Here is a 20052-nt window from a genome sequence, read left to right as displayed (position 1 = left end):
GACTGACTGTGTTTCTCTCTGGGCAGAGCTTTATTGTGAATGTTTTGTTAGCAAGGCAGTTGTGACAGGTACTCTTCTAAAGTGCCCCGAAAATTTCAACAAAATGGCTGCTTTCCTCAGGTTTCATTCCTATCAGGCTATCAACAGGCTCGCTGCCCTGAGCTCTAGGCGATCTTCCTCAGCTTCATCATGTAAAATTTAATAGGTGGCTGTTGTGAATTATATCTACTGTTTCAGCTTTCATCAAACCACATTTGGAGGAAAATGGAGTGTTTGAATGTGTGCGCTTTTTCCCTTGCTCACTGTCTGTTTCTGGCTGCTTTACTTACTAAAATTTTTCTTTGTAAACAGAAAATACCCTATGTAAAAGCACGTGTCTCCCCGCTGCAGCTTCAAGCTTAAGTAGTAATCCCATCTGAGCAGCGTAGCAGCCTGTTCATAACTAATCTTTGGGGTGTAAGAATCGTAGACAATAATCCTGTGTGCCAAATGAGAAGCCCATCCAGTTTCAGAACATAAACTATAATATACGAGTGCTCTGTAATGTGGTGGTGTTTAAATATTCTGTTAATTTTCGTAGTGCTGGGCAGAGTGAGTGTCCAGAGTGATTGCTGAGGGCTCATGCAGCAGTGACAGTGCTGTAGCAGAACTAGTGTCAAAACAGGGGTTGAAACATAAAATTATTTTGGTGGTGTTTTAACCCCATCTGACCGAGTTACAGGACATAGCTGCTGTGCAGCAGTTAACATCTCATTGTGATAGATGTTGTGATTTAGTCCTCCAAAGCTGCTCTCAAATAATTTTGAGGTAAGTGTGTGCATGCAAGCAATTAATGTGGAGCAGCTGTTACCTGGTACCTTGGTGGTGTGCCTCACCTTAAATTAGAACAATCCTTAATGCCAGTGGTTTTTGCATTTGTATTTAACCATGGTTTACATTATGCAAACCAAGCATCTTAGTGCTGCCTCCGTCCCAGTCCTCAGTCCTCTGTGTGTAATGCAGGCTCAGGTTGTATTGCTGTCCACACTGCGTACGAGCAGGGGTACAATTGTATTAATCCTTACCTCCTGTATCAGCAAAACAACTAGTTAAGTTTTAAATACTAGATCTTGGATGTGGCAAGTGGAGAAAGCAGGCAGCCCAGATATTTCTGGTAGGAGCTTGTCATGCTGCTGGTGTTTCCTTTTTTAAAATTAATGTGTTGAACAAATGCTGTTGCAGCTAGAGGAAGCTGAAGCCCACAAGCCGGTAAAAGCTACGCCTCACACCATATTTGTGTTATAATACACGGAGCCAACAGTGCTAGTTTCTGGAGTATAATCCTTAATAACATGCTGTTGCATACATTGCCATCACAGTGGGAAAACAGCTTTCTTTTTGTGATGCTGGGATACTTGGTGGGGTCTGATCTAGGGAAACTTGTTTTGGAAAGCTGCAGTGCCACTTCGTTGGGGAAATGGAGAAGCCACAAATGAAATGAGACCCTCTAGTTCTTTGTGACCATGTGTCCTTTGGTGAGTGGTATTTGCTGGATTTGTCTTGTCGCACTTGATAACTGCTGCAGAACACTTTAGTTCCTTATTAACGTAGCACAATTTTATTCTTCGGTGCAGAGGGAACCCGTCTGTGTTCTTCAAAGAAGAAAAGTCAGCCAGAGACCACTACCTCAGTTGCCTCTTAGTCTATTAAGTGATTAATAGGTATTCTCAGAAACCTTAATACAGTGGCCAAGTGGGCTGCTGTAGCAGACAGTAGGACAAGACTTCAGGCTAATTTAAAGCTCTCTTAATGCTGTTGCTTGAGAAAAAAAGAAAATACTGTTTCTTTGTACATCTGACAGATCTCTGGGCTGAATGAAGAATCCTTGTGTTTGAGAAGAGCTGCATGCTTTACTGTCTGAAACTTGTTTGTAACTCTAGAGCATGGCAGGGGTGAGGGGCTCAAATAATGTGCTTTATAGATGTGAGAGTGCTGGAGGGATTACATGGAGAAACCTCTAAGTGCTATCTGCCTGGTGTGTTTAGCAGATTTCCCGGTTTGAGGCAAGACTTGTCCTAGACTATGGAATTTTTTTTTTTAAATGAAAGTTGTACTGACTATAGAAGCTGGTATCATAACCAAGATAATCTAGAGACAAGATCAGTTTGTTTACTAAAGTATAGTTTCATCTGTGATTAATTTGCTTTTGGAAGCATGTGTGTTAAGTGAGCTATTAATAGCTCCTTTAGGTACTGCTACATAATACAGACAGTACTACAGCAAAAGATGTTGTGGAGACCCAAATACAAAGTAACCTAGAAAGATCAAAAACTAAAGCCCTGAAAGAGGCTGTAGTCCTCCTCGCTGAAGCTGGAGTAGCCTTTTTGGTGAAGGAGACCCTTAAATTCCCATACAGCTTCTTGGTGGCAGGACTGACTTGAAACAGTTCAACTGCTTGCTTCCCTCTGTGTGCAGTGCTGGTACAAGCTCTGTGCGCTGGGCTGGTCAGGGATTGATGCTATCAGAAAGTTTTTTCTTGATCCCCCCTCTTCTTTAAATGGGGTTCCATGCTGGTTTAGCATGATTGCTACATGGATGCAGCAGCTTGAGCCGTGTTGGCTGGGCAGAGCAATTCTTGGCCCCACTGCCAGGGCAAAAGGTGAGGATGCAGCTCTCCAGGACATACAAACCATGCAAAGACTGTCCTGTTTCCCGAAGAGCCTCTCACACTTGCCTCAGGGTATATACTCGGTGTATCCGCTTTGCGTTTGCACAGCGAGGTGTATCAGCTTGCTACTTTGGGTGAGAGCTACAGAGAGGGGAAAATAACTCCATCAGAGCAGTGAGCTAGTCCAGCTTGTCCTGGAACTGTACCATCACCACTTTCGACGCAAGGAAATGGGTAGATCTGCCCAAGAGCGGGATTGCTTCCTTAGCAGGTGGCTGCAGCGCTTTTATCCCAACTCCTGCTAGCATGCTGAAGGTTGGGGTGCTGCCTTGCTGTTTCATAGTGGCCAGTTGCATGTGGTTGTCAGCCAAGCACCTCGTGTTATTACAGTTAGGAGCTTGGATCTGTATCACCTGGGAGATTTGTTCAAAGATGGACTGGGGCCACGTTTTCATAATACAGAGTGTTTGGTAATACTGTTTTTTAGTTTTTCTGCCCCACACTGTGTAGCAGTTTATGGGGCTGCTAGCTGTTTATGGGGCTCCACATGGACTGGATCAGGGATCTGGTCTAACCTTTCCAAAGCTGCTTTTGTTCACATGGGTGTTTTAAGCTGGAAAAATTTCTTAATTTGGCCTTGAACAAGCTGTGCTGGCATTAATAAGAAGAGTAAGAACACACTGCAGAGAGAGAGGAGTGTCACTTTTTATAGTATAAACTACAAGACTAGTTCTTTGTGCTTACATTTTGACCCTAGGGCTTTATTTCAGTGAAGGTTTTGTTGGTGTCCCTGCTGAAAGATGCTGTCCTGCTTGTCCCCTCCTGCCTTCTCCCTTGTGCTAATGCAGCTGTTCGTGTGGTCAGGCAATCAAACAGATTGGGGAACTGATTCAGTGAAAAAACAACTTAGAGGAAAAAAGATCCATTTCTGAGTCAGTAATTTGCAGTGTTGAAGCATATACTAGTATGGATTGGTGAGTGCAGGCCATGCAAGCGTGTGGCTGAGGATAAGGATGGGGGTGGGTCACTGCTTTGGGTGGCAGCATTGGCTTTTGGCAGCTTCAAGTTGTAGCTATAGCTCCTGGGCCCAGAAAAGCACATTGCTAGTTTATGTCCTACTTTTCAACAGCTTCAGCGTGTCCATTGAAAATCTGCCCTAAGGCAAACTTCCATTTTGGTGTCAAATGGCAAAGTACACGTAGCCACTCTCAGGGTGCTCGCTGTTGCCTCTGCTGCATGTAAATGGTCCTGAAACTGAGCCCAGAGAGTTTGGATTTAGGGAGCTAAAACATGGTTCTGGGGTGTAACAGAAGCCATGTGGTTTGTTGTGTTTCTCAGCTCATATAACCAAACCCTTGGCTGATGATACAGGTTTAGTTGGAAGAAAAACTTGTACACAAGTGAAAACCAGCTTTTCTTTCCAGTCCTATTTCTGACCTTCTGACCACAGCACCTGGCTGTGCTTCTTAGTTGTATAATTGCATAGTATTTTCTGAATCTTGGGGTGCTTTGGGAACACCTGGAGATTTCAAAGGACACTGTCATCGTACGCTGGCAGCTGGTTACTTTCTGGGAGAGTTTTCAGCCCAAGTGTTTTGGTGGTCGGGGCTGGGACAAACAAAGAATACTCTTGTTTACAAATAGTGTGGAGCTTGTGGCAAAAGGGATAGGATGGATGGCTGTTAGCCCTTCCTGCATTTCATGAACATCTTGTGTTTACATTGTGTAAGCATGCTGGATGTAGAGATGGTGGTACTTGGGCATCCGTTGTGGTAGCAGTAACTAACCTGTTCCTTAAGTCTTCGGCTGTATTCTCATTTTATATAGATGCTTTGCTTTATAGAGTGTTTTTTGGTTTTTTTTTAAATTTTTCTATCTGTCAAGTCAAACTATTTCCAGTATATGTTAATTCATAATCTGTGCAGACAATACATGTTATCAGACACACTGATTTCCCCATTTGCTTATTGAAATCCTGCTTGGTGTTCTCATAACAGTATACCAACCTGGTCAAGCAGTTACTCATTTATTATTTTTCTTTCTCTAGAATCCAGCGACTATTACTCGAATACTGCTTAGCCATTTCAACTGGGATAAAGAGAAGCTGATGGAGAGGTAAGCAGCCATCTTAGCATGCAGCCACATTTCGCTTCAGACATGCAAGAGAAGTTTATTACTGGATTAATGTGAGAATGGATGAATGCACAGTGTGTGGCAGGAGGATCTCTTGTGTAAGCTCAAAATGTTCCCCCCTTTAGCAGCCTTTACCAGCTAAGAGTGACTCCTTGTTTTAATATTATTAATACCTATTAGACTTCAGAGAAGTTTTGGAAGTTAGTTGCCCCTTGGAGGAAGGGGGTGCCTTCCAGTTTGAACATATAGGCACAGGATTTTCACACGCACTGGAAAAAAGCAAGCAAGAACAGGTTCCTGTTACCTTGCAACTGTTTCAGATTTGGATTTAGTTGCTCTTGCATGTCATTCTAGTGTGCATATTCCTGACGTGTTTATTTGTTAGTCTTGCCAAGACTAAGTTGTTCTTGACTGATAAAGAGTACTGGTAAAGTGCATCTGCCTTGTCTTCATCTTTGCAGCTCTGGGTTTTCTTTAGTGTGTATGTAAATAATGGCTTGATTTTTGCCTCTTCCTTCCCCTCAGAGCAGAGCATTTTATGGTTACTTTTCATCTTTGATTCCCAGCTCTTGGGGAATGTTGCTGGTAAAGGTACTTTTTATAGTTTGTTATTATACAGTGGAGGTCAAATCCAGCTATAGTGGTAATGCACCCCTCCCACCCCCCAATGCCAGTGTTGCTGTTGAAGAGAACGTGAGGGAGCTGGAGAATTCAGTTTACTTCTAGAAGCTGGGGGGAGAATCAGTCTGGACCAGGTGAAGCATAAAGGCAGTATAGGGACTTAACTAGTTGTTACAGTCTTTGCTAATCTTAACTATTAAGAGGCACAAGTGGGTGGGTTGGGGGTGAGGGCAGAAGGATTCTCTGCCTGGTAGGAGTGTTTGGCCTTCTCTTGATTACCATTTCCTTTGCCTGATGATCAGGGTATGAGGAGATAGGATGCTCTGTAGTCTGTAAAACCATGTGCAGAAATAATTGTTGGTAGTACTGTTTACTGTTGAATTGATAAATACTAGCTAACAGCCTGTAGGTACTCTGTGCTGTAGGCTGAGCCTGTGTCGCTTGGTGCTCTTTCACACAGGGTACCAGTGTGGAAGAGCAACAGGTTTTTCAGTGTGCCAGTAAATAGTTTTGGAGTTCAAGTAGTTCCACTCTCCTGGGATAATGGATTTAGGACACCTTTAGCCCCCTTTGTGTAACATTTTCAGTTAGTGCTGGTGCTCAGGTATCTCTTATGTTTTATTTGGCCTACATTTTTTTCTGAAGTGATGATATTTTTTTAAGCTTTCTAGTCTTTGCTTTCTTTCCTGAGACTGACCTCTTTTAGTTAATGTTGGAAGTACAAAAGCTTTGTGTTACAAATATAGTCACATTGAGGCTGTTTAACTCTGACTACAACTGTTAAGCATTGTGATTTAGTTCCTTCTCTATAATATGAGTCTGTTCACTCCTTTTGTATTTGATTTTTCTTGTGCTGGTTCTTTTAGTCAGGCTAAAGTTCACTCTCCTTGGCTATCCATCTTACTTTGAGATACCTCTATATAAATGTACTGAAATGTCATCTGTTATTCAATAGGTGGTTTTTTTTCTCCTTCTCACTGAAAGCCTGTTTGTTAAGGCTGCCATAAATTTAAAAAAAAAAAAAAAAAATTTGGCTGTGGGTTTTTTCAAATGGGGGTGTCAGCCACTTCTGTGTGAGGTATTATTGTTAAGGCTTTTACAGTTTCCAACCAAAATGCTTTAAGTACACAAATACTTACAAAGTCAACAGGTAAACATTTACTCTTGGTACTTATTCATTAAAATACTTATCTTAATTCTATAGGATTACCCCTGTGAGTAATGTAATATGTGACCCTTGCTTATGCAGACCTACTGCATGCTTGTCACAGTTCCGGTGCTGATATCCTGTTGTATTAGAAAAACATTAAAACATTTTTCTCTCAAGTAGCTAGTGTTGCTTTCTGTCACTTTACCAAATAGCTTCCATGAAGCTGTTTGTGGCGCTCCGCTGACACTCAGCTGTGTTAAAACAGGAGTGGGAGTCTGGGGAAGAGGCTGAGAGCTGGCTCTTAGCGTTCAAGAAGAGTTTGTGATTGCTGCGGTAATAGGTGAAGGCAAGGGTGAGAGGCAGGTGGTCACTTCAGTAGCCAGGATGCAAAACTATCAGTTTGAAATAGTGATGGCGCTGGAAATGATGCCATGAGATAGCTACAGATCACATCTTTTTTGCTAAAATAGAGGTGGTTCTTTTTCAGATGAACATGACAAACTGATTAAGCCCAAATTTGGACTTGGTTAGTCTTCCAAAACAGAGATCACTTTTGAGACTTGTTTGGCTTTGTGTGTGTCCAGCAAATCTTATTGCAGCATTGTGCTAGCGTAAATGAGCTGAAAACCCCTGGGAAGCATTCATGGTGAGGTGGAGAGGCATGCTTTAAGGGGGGAGGGGGGGAGAATATAAACACTACTTTTTTTACGGGGAAAAAACCCAAAACTTACTTTTTACTTGAAAGTAACACTATCCATTCACTGTGTCTTCAGCATCTGACCCCAAAAAAGTCTTGCGTCTGAAATCTCCAGTTTGCGCTAATAGCTGAACTTGTGTGCTGGGTTGCCCATCAGCCTGCAGCCAGCACCTTGCAGGCTAAACCCAGGCAGAGCCTGACCCCAGGGCTGGAGCATCTGCTCATGCTGGGGAGCCAGCAGGTAACTGCTGCTATGGTACTTCTCATGGGTGCCAAGTAAAAAGCGGTCACACAGTGTTCTTTCACACCAAGTGAATCCATGTTCTGCAACAGTGTTGGAGACTTTTTTTTCTTCCTGGGGGACTGTTATTTTAAACACTTGAACTGGTATAAATTTGGCCTCTTTTACTCCTAATAACCATTAGAAAGATTTCCCAGGAAATTCCTGTTGTTGCCTGCAGTCTGGGTGGGTTTAATGCTTGCTAAGATGTAATGTTTGGGTGCAATTTTTTTGTGCTTGATTTCACAGCAAGTCAGAGCTTGAACTCAGTTGCTTAATGGTGTACATTTACAGTACCTAGCCAGTGTCTGTTTTACCTTAGTTCACTGTGAGTCAGCATGACTTAACATGCAGCCTTATCAAACTTTTCCTGTAGTAAAGCAGATAAAACCAAGTAGCTTTTTTTGGATAAATGTTGAGGTTGATGAGGTCTGAGCTCGTGAGATGAAAATTTCCATGTTTTAGAACATGACCTCTTCATTGCTTTTTTTGTATTGTTTAGGCATATTTTTAATAAGTATTAATAATAATTTTAATAATATTATTGTCTGTGTCGGCTTTGTCATGGAATAATTGCATGGTGTTATTAAGGGGGCAGATATGTTACAGGTATTTATTCCACTTATCATGAAGTAATAGTCACCATTGAAAAAGTGCTGTATCCACTGGTGAAGCACAAATTATTTTACTGTGTCCAAAAGCAGAATTCATGTTTTGATGATGAGGAGACTAAAACGCAGCTCTCCTGCTTTATGTGCCTTCCCCTGGTAATTTTGCAGTCCCTCATAGGTGCTTATCTTGGTGGCTGCATGTCCGCCTTCCCTCTGAGCAGAGGACAGATGCCAGGTCAATCCAGTGGCTTGACTGCTAGCCCAGATAGCCTCTTCACTTTGCATTCAAGGTCTGACTCATCTCTGTAGGTGCCTGGCTGTCTGCTTTCTTTTGAGCAAATAAGTACTTAACGTTATTCAGCAGAGGCTGAACAGGTGAAAAATTGTGTATGGAAGGCATTTTGGTATGAAGATGTCTTTTACTGCGAGTATACTGATTCTCTTACATTCACAAATGCTCTTTCACTAAAGTAAATATCCCAAAGTGTGTACTAGAAGCCTTTTTTTTTTTTTCTTCAGTGAAAAGGCTTTTTATCTTTGATACTCCCTTGGATAGGATTTGATTATGTCTAGAAAATTCTGATTAGGCAGTTAACCAATAGCAGGAGGAAATTTTGAAGAAATAAAGAAGCTGTCGCCTTGATCCCTCTTCCAAAAAGACTTGATACTGTTATGGACTTGGTGTTGGTAAGCAGTAAGAAATTCTAGAAGAACTTGAAAATAATTCACTGGTGTGTCTGTTCATTTTACAGTAGCAGAGAAAACAACTTGGTCTGTGATGAAGAGAATGAATTTTGAAAAACTAATAGAACCAGTTGTTGAAGTCAGCTATATTGAGCAAAGAGTCTAATGTTGAATAGACAATAACATTTCTTTAGTATCAGAAGTGCTAGAATTACTGAATCTCTGCATTGCAAAGGGATAAGAGGATAAAGGATTTCCAAGTCTGTTAAAGCTGCTGTGCTTCTCCCTAAGATGAAAATAAGGATTGAGCAACCAAGCAGCAACCCTTTAATAGTGAGAACTTGCAGGGTGGCTTGAGGAAAAATGAAAAACCTTGGAGTTACGAAGGAAGTGAGGAGGGAATTAGAGGATTTTTCTCCCACATTTCAGAGCAGAGATGATGGCATACGACTATATGATTTAAAATGTGGGGCAATCACTAGGTTCAGCTGTTAGTATGGTGTGTCTGGAGTTACTTTGTTCGAAAGGGAAGTAGCAGACTAGATGGAACCTATTAGTAAGTCCCTTATTGGTTAATTTTGGGGTGAATATTTGTTAGTGTTAATGAATGACTTGGCATGAATGTGTTTGGAGGCATTTGGTTTAGAGGAGGATCCAGACATCATACAGGAAAAAAAACAGCTGGGAGAATCTTAGCAATGAAAATGGTACAAAGTGTCATAATAGGTCTTGTCAACAGAGAGATGGAAAAGAATGTGGGGTTTCTAGTAGAGGTTAAAATGGAGCTGCTAATATGAAGGAGCTCTGGGGAAAGGTAGACATCGCTTAGGATGCATTAGGTGAGGTATCTGCAGGAGAAATGTAGGTGAAATTGTATGAGGTCATGGTGAAATCTTAACTGGGATTGCATTTGTTTTGGCCTTCTTGGATTCAAGGAGGATGAATGGAAATGAAAACTGGTGGTTGATGTTTGCCGAGATGGAAGAGTGGAGAAGTCTTAGGCGAGAAGCTTATCTGCTCTGTTGGGAAACAGGGAAAAAGGGTGCTAGAGCTGCTGCCTGTGAATCCTTCAATGGAAGAACACAGGAAGGGCAAAGGGAGATCTGCTTAAAAGGATGGTCTGTGTTGATGCTTGAACAAGTGGGGGAAAAGGCATGATCATAGGAATTAAGAGTCGTTCCTAACCATTGAAGGAACTGTAACAGTCTTTTGACTGGGCCCTTGTTGTGTTTGCATGAGTGGTGGAGCAGTTAGAGAGGTGCTGGACTTTACTCTGGAGTACCCACTGCACCTGTGTATTTTCAGGGAGATCCAGGTTTTCTTCTGCATTTTCTGGAGTTCCTATTGCCTTACTGCCCAGTGACAGCATGATTTTAAGTCCAAGACACATACATGCAAATAGTGGTGGAAATTACTTGCTCAGCACGTCCTGGCACAGCAAAGAAAGCAAATGCATGAAAAGAAAATAACTTGTGGGCCCAGCATGGAGAAGGAGGAATACCTGATACCCTGTTTCTCTTCACCACTGGTGAGGTTTACAAGAGGCAATCCCAAAGAGCAGAGTGGCTACTCTAAGAAGAGTGCAGCAGAGTTAAAAAGGCAAAACTTAGCCTTTTTTCTTAGATTTATATTTTCTCCCTGTTCTGCATGGCCCTGGATGAGTCTCTCAGCTGCCTTGTTTGCTTCTCCTGTGTAAGCGTAGGAGAGACCAGGCACTTCTGAGATGGAAACCATTTAATATGAGCTGTGGCTCTTGTACCAAAATGCAAGCACCTGAATGCTTTGCAGTATATCGGTGCTTTGGAAATGTTTAAGTTGGTTAAGGACTCCAGTCAATGCATCTCATTTGAATTACCTTTATCACTAGCTGTTAGCCCCAAGAAACAGACAATGTCAAATCGCTTATTTTCTATTTGTTATTGGGAAACTACTGAAAGCCTGGGAAGGAAATGGTTGTTCCAAGTTAGTTACCTGTTGGTATTTAGAGGGGATAGGTAATTCCAGGTGAAGAGCAGTTGCTGGTGACTTTCTGTCCATATTCCTTGGTGTAGGGCAGTAGGTATCATGGCTCAGAGCAGCTTGTGCAGAGATTTTGTAAAAATAGGACTGCCTGGTGCAAGTGGTAAAGTCAAGTTCCTGATGTGGATATGCACCCTTAAAACCAGCCCACCATTACAAATATCTCTGGTATTTCCATAAGCATTTAGCTGACCACGAATGCCAGTATTAAAGTTGCATCATAGTATTTGTCTTCAAAACTATTTTCTTTGCAAACATCACACTCAACTGTTTGTCTGCTCTTTTCAAACGGAGGATGTCCTACACCAATTGTGCTGCATGTTAAGAACAATTTGAACACCTTTTGTGGAGTTAATATTTATCCATGACACCTCAGTAAACAAATACTGCCTATAATGGGACTGCACTGAATTCACTTGCTAAAATTTTCTAGATAAAAGTAATCCTGAAGGCAAACAAAATAACTTAGTTGAGTTAAATCCCTGAGCTAACATTGAAGAACAGTGGCAAAGCCTTGTGTGTGCTGCAATGCCAGGATTCACCACTACCTTCAGAATCCTCTGTCTTGAAAATTAAGATCTAAAGCATGTGAACTGCATCAAGAAACATGTGAACCAGGAGTGAAATTAACCCTTTTTAACTGTAAGTCAAGTCTTGTTGGTAGGTAGTGCTGTAGGAGACGTGCTATGGATTTGGGACTTTTGGGGAATACTACAGGATAAGACCATCTAGCCAGAGGCATTTTGGTTACATGTTGTATAACAGGCCTAGTCCCACATTTTTGAGACACACCTAGTAAATTCTTTCCCATCAGAAAATCTTGGTTCTCTTCTGTCTGTTGGTGGACAGCAGATTTTTTTTGTTTGTTTTTTGATGACCTTAAATATATGCCTGGTAAAGACTCTAACTTCAGCCTTGCCTGTGTACTTAGCTACAGGGGCAGTTGTCTGCTGGGAGTAAATTTGCTGGTCTTGAGTGTAAATGACTGCACTATGGTCAAATGTGGGTTTTTTTTCCTAGGTAGGTGCCACCTTACTTGGATTTAACTTGCTGAAGATGATGGGGTGGGGGGGAAATACTGGTTTACTGGCATTGAATGGGATGTACATGCAGGCAAGGTCAGCTTGGTTAATTGGCAGATTTGATTAGTTCTTTGAAGCTGCTGCAGGCTGGAGAAAGATATGTGGTGTCTTGATACTGGGAAGAGGCTGACTTGCCTACTCATGGTTCTTTCAAAACTGGTCCTCTTCACCAAGTTGAAGAGCTTTTTGTAAGACTGCAAAACAAAGCAGTACTTTTTTCCTTAAGGGAACAGGAAATAGAAAGTGGTCTTTCATCTCCCCCCAACCAATTTTGCATCCTCCTTTCCATGAGATATGTAATCTTTAGAAGCATTGTAAACCTGGAATTGTATTTTCTTAGGAGGTTGTTAAAATATTTCAGGTTGACTGGAGACAAAAGATACTCAGATGGCTAGGATTTTGGCCCAAGAGATGGATTGTGCAGGGTTTGGACATGGGCAAGAAGTTTAGTGTGAAATTGAAGACTGGCCTAACTGGAGATCAGAGTCCTGATCCAGCAGCAGTTGTTCCCAAACTGTGGAGATGCCTGAAGTGTGTGAAACAGTCCTGCAGTTGCCTTAATGGGAGATCAGCGACCATGTGTAAGTGCTCCATCAGTTGAACCAGGTGTCTGACCCTGCTGATGCATTTCTCCTTAGATCAGAGAAGGAAGTGCCGAAATTGAAGTCAGGACCTCTTTGGGGCACACTTAATGTAGACTGAGTACACGGAGGAAAACATGAAGTACAGGAACTAGGGACCTGCTGAATCACGAGCCATGACTGATTGCTGCTTCCTGCCTCCTCGTTAATGTTTTGGTGATTAGAATATTAGGGAAAAATGGAAGGCTTAAGCTGAAAAGAGAATTGAACCTGGGGGCATCAAACCCATGCTGTAGGAAAGTGTCCTGACTGAAGAAAGACATTCTTGCTTTAGTTTCCTGTCCTGGAGCTTTAATGCAAAGAAATCGCTGCAGGGAATCATGAATTACTTAAAATGCAGCTGAAGAATTGAAGGTACTTGAATTTTCAATTCAAGCCCAAACCTCTGAAATGATGTAGTTGTCTAATATCCATCTCTGTGGTCAGGGCTGTGTTGTGTTGTATTAGTGAAGAGTTTGTTAAAAGTAACGGGGTAATGGGTGTGTAGGGTTTTTCTAAGTATTAAATCCAACTTTGTACATTTAACTCCTAAAAAGAATTTGAAAAATGACTTACAGGGAGGGCAGTTAAACTTTCATTTTCTTGTGTGTGTTATGCAGGTACTTTGATGGCAACTTGGAGAAGCTCTTTGCAGAGTGTCATGTAATTAATCCAAGTAAAAAGTCTCGAACGCGCCAGATGAACACAAGATCATCAGCCCAGGATATGCCTTGTCAGATCTGCTATCTGAACTACCCAAACTCGGTGAGTACCCAGCAGCCAAGGTGGTATCTGACCAGTAACTCCCCCAACTTTGCTATTTGAAACATAACATTTTGAGCAGAAGTCCATAAGGACTTTTCCAACAGTATTTTAAAAAAGCCTTTGAATGAAACTGAGATTTCACTTCTTTCATTGAGTTGTCTAATCTGTAGTATGTACATTAAAAAACAGCGTTCAATATTGTTTTTTAATGCAATAAACCTTGTCTTGTGTGCTGCAGCTGATCCAAGTAATGTGGTGGGGGACCACAGAATTACATAGTGCTTTATGTGTTCTGTTTAATTCTTACTGTGTGGTTTGACAAACTCTTTTTTTTTTTTTTTTTTTAAATAAAAAAACCTCAAACAGTATTAGCTTACCCGAAATGGAATTGTATTTCAAATGAAATGAGTATGCCTTCTGCAAAAACGTTTGAGGGTGCTGGGGTCTGGGCAGCAACGTAACAAAGTTCTTCAGGAAAAAAGCAAGCAGTAGATCAAGTGATTTTTAGAAAGGTCAGATACCAATTGAGACATGCAAATAAATGATACATGAAAGAAAAAAAATATATGGAAAGCATGACGGGCGAAGGAGTTTACTTAACTAGAATGACAAGACAGGAAACAGCTTATAGAAGTAGTAAATAATGATGCAAAATAGTCAAGCTAGAAAGCCTAGAATAAAACTGAGTAGGAGAAGTAGTAAAATAAAGTTGTGCTGTTCAGTAGAACACAACCCATGTGGATATCTTTGGTTCTTTTATCATGTTTGTGCAATACCTTCTTAATCGGAGAAGATTAGGGTAGAAGTGCTTGCTGGGGCTCTAAATTAGTCTTCTGGTTTGTGGCAAGATTAGTGATGGTGCCTCTTTTGTGGCTATTCACAAATACTAAACTTTCTGATACACTCATCAGAGGTCCAGGCTTCAGCTGTGCTTTGTACAGGCGAGCAACTTGCTGTGACTTTCCAGGGGCAGGACATAATGATGGGAGATCCTGGAAGAAAACAAGATTAGTGGAAAAGCTCAAATATGAGAGTCCATCTGTGGCTTTGCCAAAAGGCAGGGTGCTGACATATGTGAGGAATTCTTCCTTTATTGGAACTTACCATTCCTGGTGGAGCTGTCCTGACCCTCTGAAACACCGTAACGTCTGCCTGACCTTTAAAGAGCAGAGCAGCCCTTCCATAAGGCTTCCACTCTTGCTCTGGGTGTGTTTTATGAGCTTGCTTTTCAGCAAGAATGGAAACAATTATGAGCTTTGGGGTTTACAAGTAGCTTTGAATAAAGTACCCTTGCTGCTTTCAAGACTTGCAAGCCTTTTCCTTGCTCTGGAGCAGGCAGAGCAGAGCAAAGCCCAGTTTCAGGCAGCTGAGATTCTCAGTGTTAATCACTATTGCCCTTGAGCCAGCAACCACAAGACTTCATGCATCTCCTTTTAAGCCTTGTGCACTGATTTCCTTCTTAGCTGCTAAGGAGAATTGTTGCTTGCTTTGTATAAAGAGGTGCTTTGAAAAAGAAAGGCAAGCTTGAGAAATTTGTCTAGCCCTCTACCTTATGCTAAACTCTTACTGTTTAATCACTGCAGAATTTCCCATTGGGTACTAAGGAAATAATTTTGATTTTTATCTCCAGAAAAGGTCCTTTTGGAAACTTCAAATTTTGGTTTCATCTTCTTAATATATTGTTCTCCTCCTTTTTAATGTAGTTGCTGTGCTGGGTGTGAACAATATGCCCAGTGCCCACAACTGACAGGACTTTCCTCTGGCTGGTGATACATGTGCTGCCTGCGAAGCAGCTTTCTGGCTACTGGAAAGAACTGCACAAAGCATACTAATACGTCTTATTTCTTCAGTTCAAATAGCACATTAAAAATAGCAGTGGCTCAGTTATTAGAAGAACAGTTTCTTAGGTGGAACAGTGAGATGTTGCAAGTGAGCAGAGGTGTCTCTAAATTGTTAGTGTTGGTTAAGTCAAGAGACAGCAAAGGGGAACTTCTCTGTTTCTTTGCCATACCCCAAAGCTGGAGCATAGAGGAAAACTAATATTTATTATTTGTTCTTTAAAAGGCTGTACTGTTTCTGTGTCTAAGGTGACCATAAGCTATCTGGTTTGAAATCTGTTTTGAAGCTGTTTTGGTGAATGTGAATTGTAAATTCTAGGACAAGTTATGTTCGATACCTAACCTAAAATCTCAGCTTTTAAACTGTTTTGCAATGATCAGCTTTCCCTGCCACCACCCCATCCCCACCCCTCCCCCCACCCCCCCCCAGCTGTGTTGTTTGTTTTTGTTTTTTTTTTTTTTCCCCTGAGAGTCCCTTTCAGCCTATAGAAAGGTGGGAGTTTGGAGTAGCATCTGTTAAGAAATTTCACAATGTACAGCTGTTACAGGAAGGTAGGTCTTGAATACTCACCCTCTCATGGGGTCATTGCAGGTGGTATTTGTCTGCCTTTTAAAGCACATATAAGGGAAATATCAAGTCTCTATAGGTCTTTAGTCATCTCCAAAGAACGGTGATTTGAGGTTTTGTGAAGCACCTGCAAAACAAGGCATTTGATGCTCTCATGGCAGCCTCCACCCTGATGGTTTGAAAACTTAAGGGAGATATTTTAGTCCCTCTGGGTCCCCATGAACCAGTGTCAAGTCCCAGTACTTATTTCATGTGAAACCCTTATTGGTGAAGACAAGATTTGAGAGGGTTTTGGCTTTGCCCACCACCTCTCTTGTGTCTTCCCCTTCAGGTCCCATTTGAGAGGAAGGAGGCCAGGGTGGAGGTGTTTGGGGAACATCATGCTGTTGAACAAACACACAGTTTGGACTAGAGACACATAGATGATTTAGTCTTCGGTGCTATAATCATTACTGAAGTAAAGGAAGCCTGAGTGAGGTTGTCATGTTAAACACATCTTGGGGCAGCTGATCCTTTCTTTGGTCAGTTTGATGCTACCAGAAGAGCAGGGACAGGTATTGAATGACAGTACGCTGCTGCTAGCACTTGGCGTTGCGAGAAAAGTAGGTGATGAGTATAGATAGGGTGAAAGTAGAGCTGTCCCCTGTGTTAACATGCTGTTTCAGAAGTCAGTTACCCTTTACACTTGGTGGTTTTATGTTGGCCTTTTTGCTTGCTCCCTTGACATCTGCTGTCAGCTTAGCCAAAAATAATTGGGAACTCCCTCAAAGTAAAGGAATTAGTTGAAAGATATCCTGAATTCTTTGCAGCCTGGGAGGAAGCATTGTGGCTGCCTTTTATGTGGGCATTTAGCAGATCTTTTCACTGCCTGAAGTAATTGAAGCAAGTCTTAAATTGAAGATGTGTGCTTACCTATGTTCTGTAGTGCCTTTCTGTGTGCTTGCTGCAGGAGTATTTAGGTTCATTAAGGGATGATCCCCTTGTCCATGGTTATTTCCAATCATGTGGAGAAGCCATAATTCTGGAAAAAGTCAGTGACTTCTTCAGGCTGTGTGCTGTTGGCATCCTGAAAGTTACAGATGTTGGGGCTTTTCTGTTGTAACCCTGCATCACCAGGGGATGTCACTTGGCCACAGCAGCATCTGTGGAGCATCAGATACCTTGTTAGCTGGCTCAGTAATGGTTCAAAAATTGGAAGGTTTTTTTTTCCAGTCTTAGAGTTGGCGTACTTGGGCACCCTGTAGCTGTCAGCCATGGTGCTGGCAGGACATGCCACTGATGGTGATTTTTTTTTTTTTTTTTTAAACCAAACAAGCACCCCCCCCCCCCCCCCCCCCCCAAAAAAAAAACCCAACCCAAACAACAAAACCAAACCCAAAACACAAAGGTTTGGGTGGGTTTCTCTTGTTACCTGGAATGAAGTCAGATGCTCGGCTCATTTCTTGCTGACTGGTCAGGTGAGACTTAACTGCCTTGCTGCTCCTGGTAAGTGCTCTTTGGCAGGGCTGTGGGAACGGCAGACAGTCGAGCCCACTGGCTGTGGCATCACAGCATGTTTCCAAAGCATCAGGTTCAAACATGTGCCTCCATTGATGGCGGGAGTGCCAGATGGGTGTGAATCACAAAATGGCAAGGCCATGGGAAGAATGTGCTAACAAGCACCTTCCCTGCGCAATCTGAGTGCTGTAGCATCAAAAGACAAGCTAATATGCTAGTGTCAGATCAACAAAATGGGCGATGTGGTGGCAATAATTTTAAGTCTGTAATGGTCAAGGAGAGAGTTTGGGAAGAACTTTTTTTTTTTTTTAAATGGACTCTCTGCTTTTTGTAATTACCAGCATCCTGCTGCTGTTTTGGGCTGTTCTGCAGGTTTCTTTCATTTGTGGAGTTTGATACAAGTTGACGGTATCTCAGGGTGGAGCTCTTGTTTTATCTTACTGGCTGAGAATAAGATGGTTTGAAAAGCTAAGCCATCAAATAGTAACCTGCATAGTGGTATGAGTGAAATACAGTTTGTCCTTGCCCCAGCTCTGAGTATAAAATAACTTTAAGATGACCGGAGAAAAGTAACTTAACTTCAGTCTTTCCTCAGCAGTGTTTGCTTCTCCACCCCTTGTGTAACCATTCAATCCCAGATGGTATCTTGATGGACTCTGTGTAGATGATGCATACACAGATTAAGTTGTCCTTGTTGCTGTCTGCAACAGCTAATCATTATTGAATTGTGCTTAGTAATTTACACCTGCCAGTTAGGATCTTTAGTGTCCTCATCTGATGAGCATCTGGGCTTCAGAGGGAAGTTTGCCAAGTAAGTTGGCAAACTTTATGTATATGCATTAAAAGTGCAAATGTACACAATTCTTTCTGTTTCTGTTGTTGAGTGCCCACCCAGTAATGCAGACTGATCGCTCATCACTTACTGTTTCCTATACAAGAGGGAGCTAATTTAGTGCCTGTGCATAGCTTGTGTGTATATTCTCGGACTTTGGGGCAGTGCCCACATGCGATAGCAAACCAAGTGGAAGAAACAGGAGGACGGAAGACTCTATCATCTTAAAACTGTGACCTGTTTGTTGGTGGTGTATTTATTTTACTCATTTGCAAGAGTAAAACAATGGAGAGACATGCTATGCTCTGTTTACACTCCTAAAACAAGGGTCAATTTAAATGGGCAGGCAGGATGGAAACATCAGCCACACCTTCCTTGCTGCTAGGGTTGGGGATTAAAGTCTGGCTTTCAAAGCATGACTAAAGCTGCATTGGCAACGTTCTGTAGTAGTGATGATGCAAAATAAATAGTAGCGTCTCAAGGTTGGTGTGGGGGATGAGAGATGTGATAAACTGCACAGCACAAAGAAGGGTGAAATGATCGAGTGAATCCATGTGATAAAAAGATCCAATGTCTTGTGTTCTTTGTCATTGCAGTACTTTACTGGCTTAGAGTGTGGACACAAGTTCTGTATGCAGTGCTGGAGTGAATATTTAACTACCAAAATAATGGAGGAAGGCATGGGACAGGTAAAATGCCAACTCACCTACCTCATAACTTATCTTTGGAAATTCTGTGTATTAAAGAGGAGGGGGAAAGAAAGGGGAGAATTCTTCTCCACTAAAGTTAAAAAAAAAAAAAACAAACCCAAAAGAACAACAAAGAAAACCCAAGCCCCAAAGCTTTTGGGGGCTGCAGTCTTTGCCATGGGTGAAGCTGAAGCAAACTATGTGGCGTTAGTGCATGTGTCTTTGCTCTGGGTGGGAGGAATCATGCTGTGCATAGTGGCACATCTGGGACATGATGATAGAGCCAATGTACTATTTTTGCTATGGATTGTAGTGAAGTCTGCCTTGTAATTCTTTGCAATGCAAAAATAGGATAAACACTGTTCCTTTTACAACCTTTTTGGTTTTTTTTCAGACCATTTCATGTCCTGCTCATGGCTGTGATATCTTAGTTGATGACAATACAGTTATGTAAGTATGATGAGTTGCTACCTCTTGGCTTTCCTCTCTTTTTCCATTTTGTTACTCATGTGTTATTCAAATGTACTGGCTTATAAAAAACTGCATAGAGGCTTTAAGGCAGTGGAGAGGTCAGTCCTGAACTGTCTGTTTTGACACCGGTATGTCTCTTAACTTCCTGTTTAGGTCTGAAAAATCCATGCCACAGTACTTGGAGGAAAGATTCCTTGACCAATTTGGTCAGCATGACAGCAGAGTAAACACCAGGCAGTCTTTCCAAACCCTGTTTAACTGCTTTATGCATTGTTTCCTTTGATTTACATAAGAATTTAGGACTTCCTACCTAGGTCAACCCACTGGTTCACCAAGTCCTATAGCTACAGTTAATATGTGAGTCAGAGGAAGTCTGCTGTGTATGGTCTGATGTAGGGCATGTTTTATGCCCTCTGATAGAAAGCAGTTGACCCTCAAACATAAGATTTGATTATGCTGGTATGTCAGCCTGTGTCACTTTGCTTATTAAGTTGTCCAGCTGTAGGATGACTGCTCGTACATGGTGGAGCAGTGAATTCCATGAGCTTCCTTCTCTTTTATATTGGGTGATGTTATTGCATGAGTAACATCCTTCATAGTTCTGAACCTCGATTAAGTTCATTTTAATTCTTCATGCTAAAAAGCATCTAAATAGAAGCTTATTCTGTTACCTTATTCCTTCCTTCCTGAAGTCTGACTCACTCATTGATATTAATTTGCTGGTTTTTATATTGGTTGCTTTCAGACCAGTGACTTCCCATATCCCTCTGCATTAGTGGCTCTATGTTAAGTCATGAAGTGTAGGCTGGATAGAAGTGGAAGTAGCTAAAATGTTTTCGTGCCCTGTT

At 41.8% G+C, this 20052-nt stretch overlaps 1 protein-coding gene across 1 annotated transcript in view; it reads left to right on the top strand.

The window, feature by feature from the left end:
- Positions 1 to 20052, top strand: part of ARIH1 (ariadne RBR E3 ubiquitin protein ligase 1) — a 64011-nt gene that overhangs the window by 21422 nt on the left and 22537 nt on the right. The window contains exons 2-5 of the mRNA XM_075714470.1: positions 4695 to 4762; positions 13165 to 13309; positions 18641 to 18733; positions 19128 to 19183. Coding sequence (XP_075570585.1) covers positions 4695 to 4762; positions 13165 to 13309; positions 18641 to 18733; positions 19128 to 19183 — 362 coding nt within the window. The remainder of the gene's footprint in view (positions 1 to 4694; positions 4763 to 13164; positions 13310 to 18640; positions 18734 to 19127; positions 19184 to 20052) is intronic.

Source organism: Pelecanus crispus, chromosome 7 (genome assembly GCF_030463565.1).
Source record: "Pelecanus crispus isolate bPelCri1 chromosome 7, bPelCri1.pri, whole genome shotgun sequence".
NCBI lineage: Eukaryota > Metazoa > Chordata > Aves > Pelecaniformes > Pelecanidae > Pelecanus > Pelecanus crispus.
This window is presented reverse-complemented; position numbering and strand designations above follow the sequence as displayed.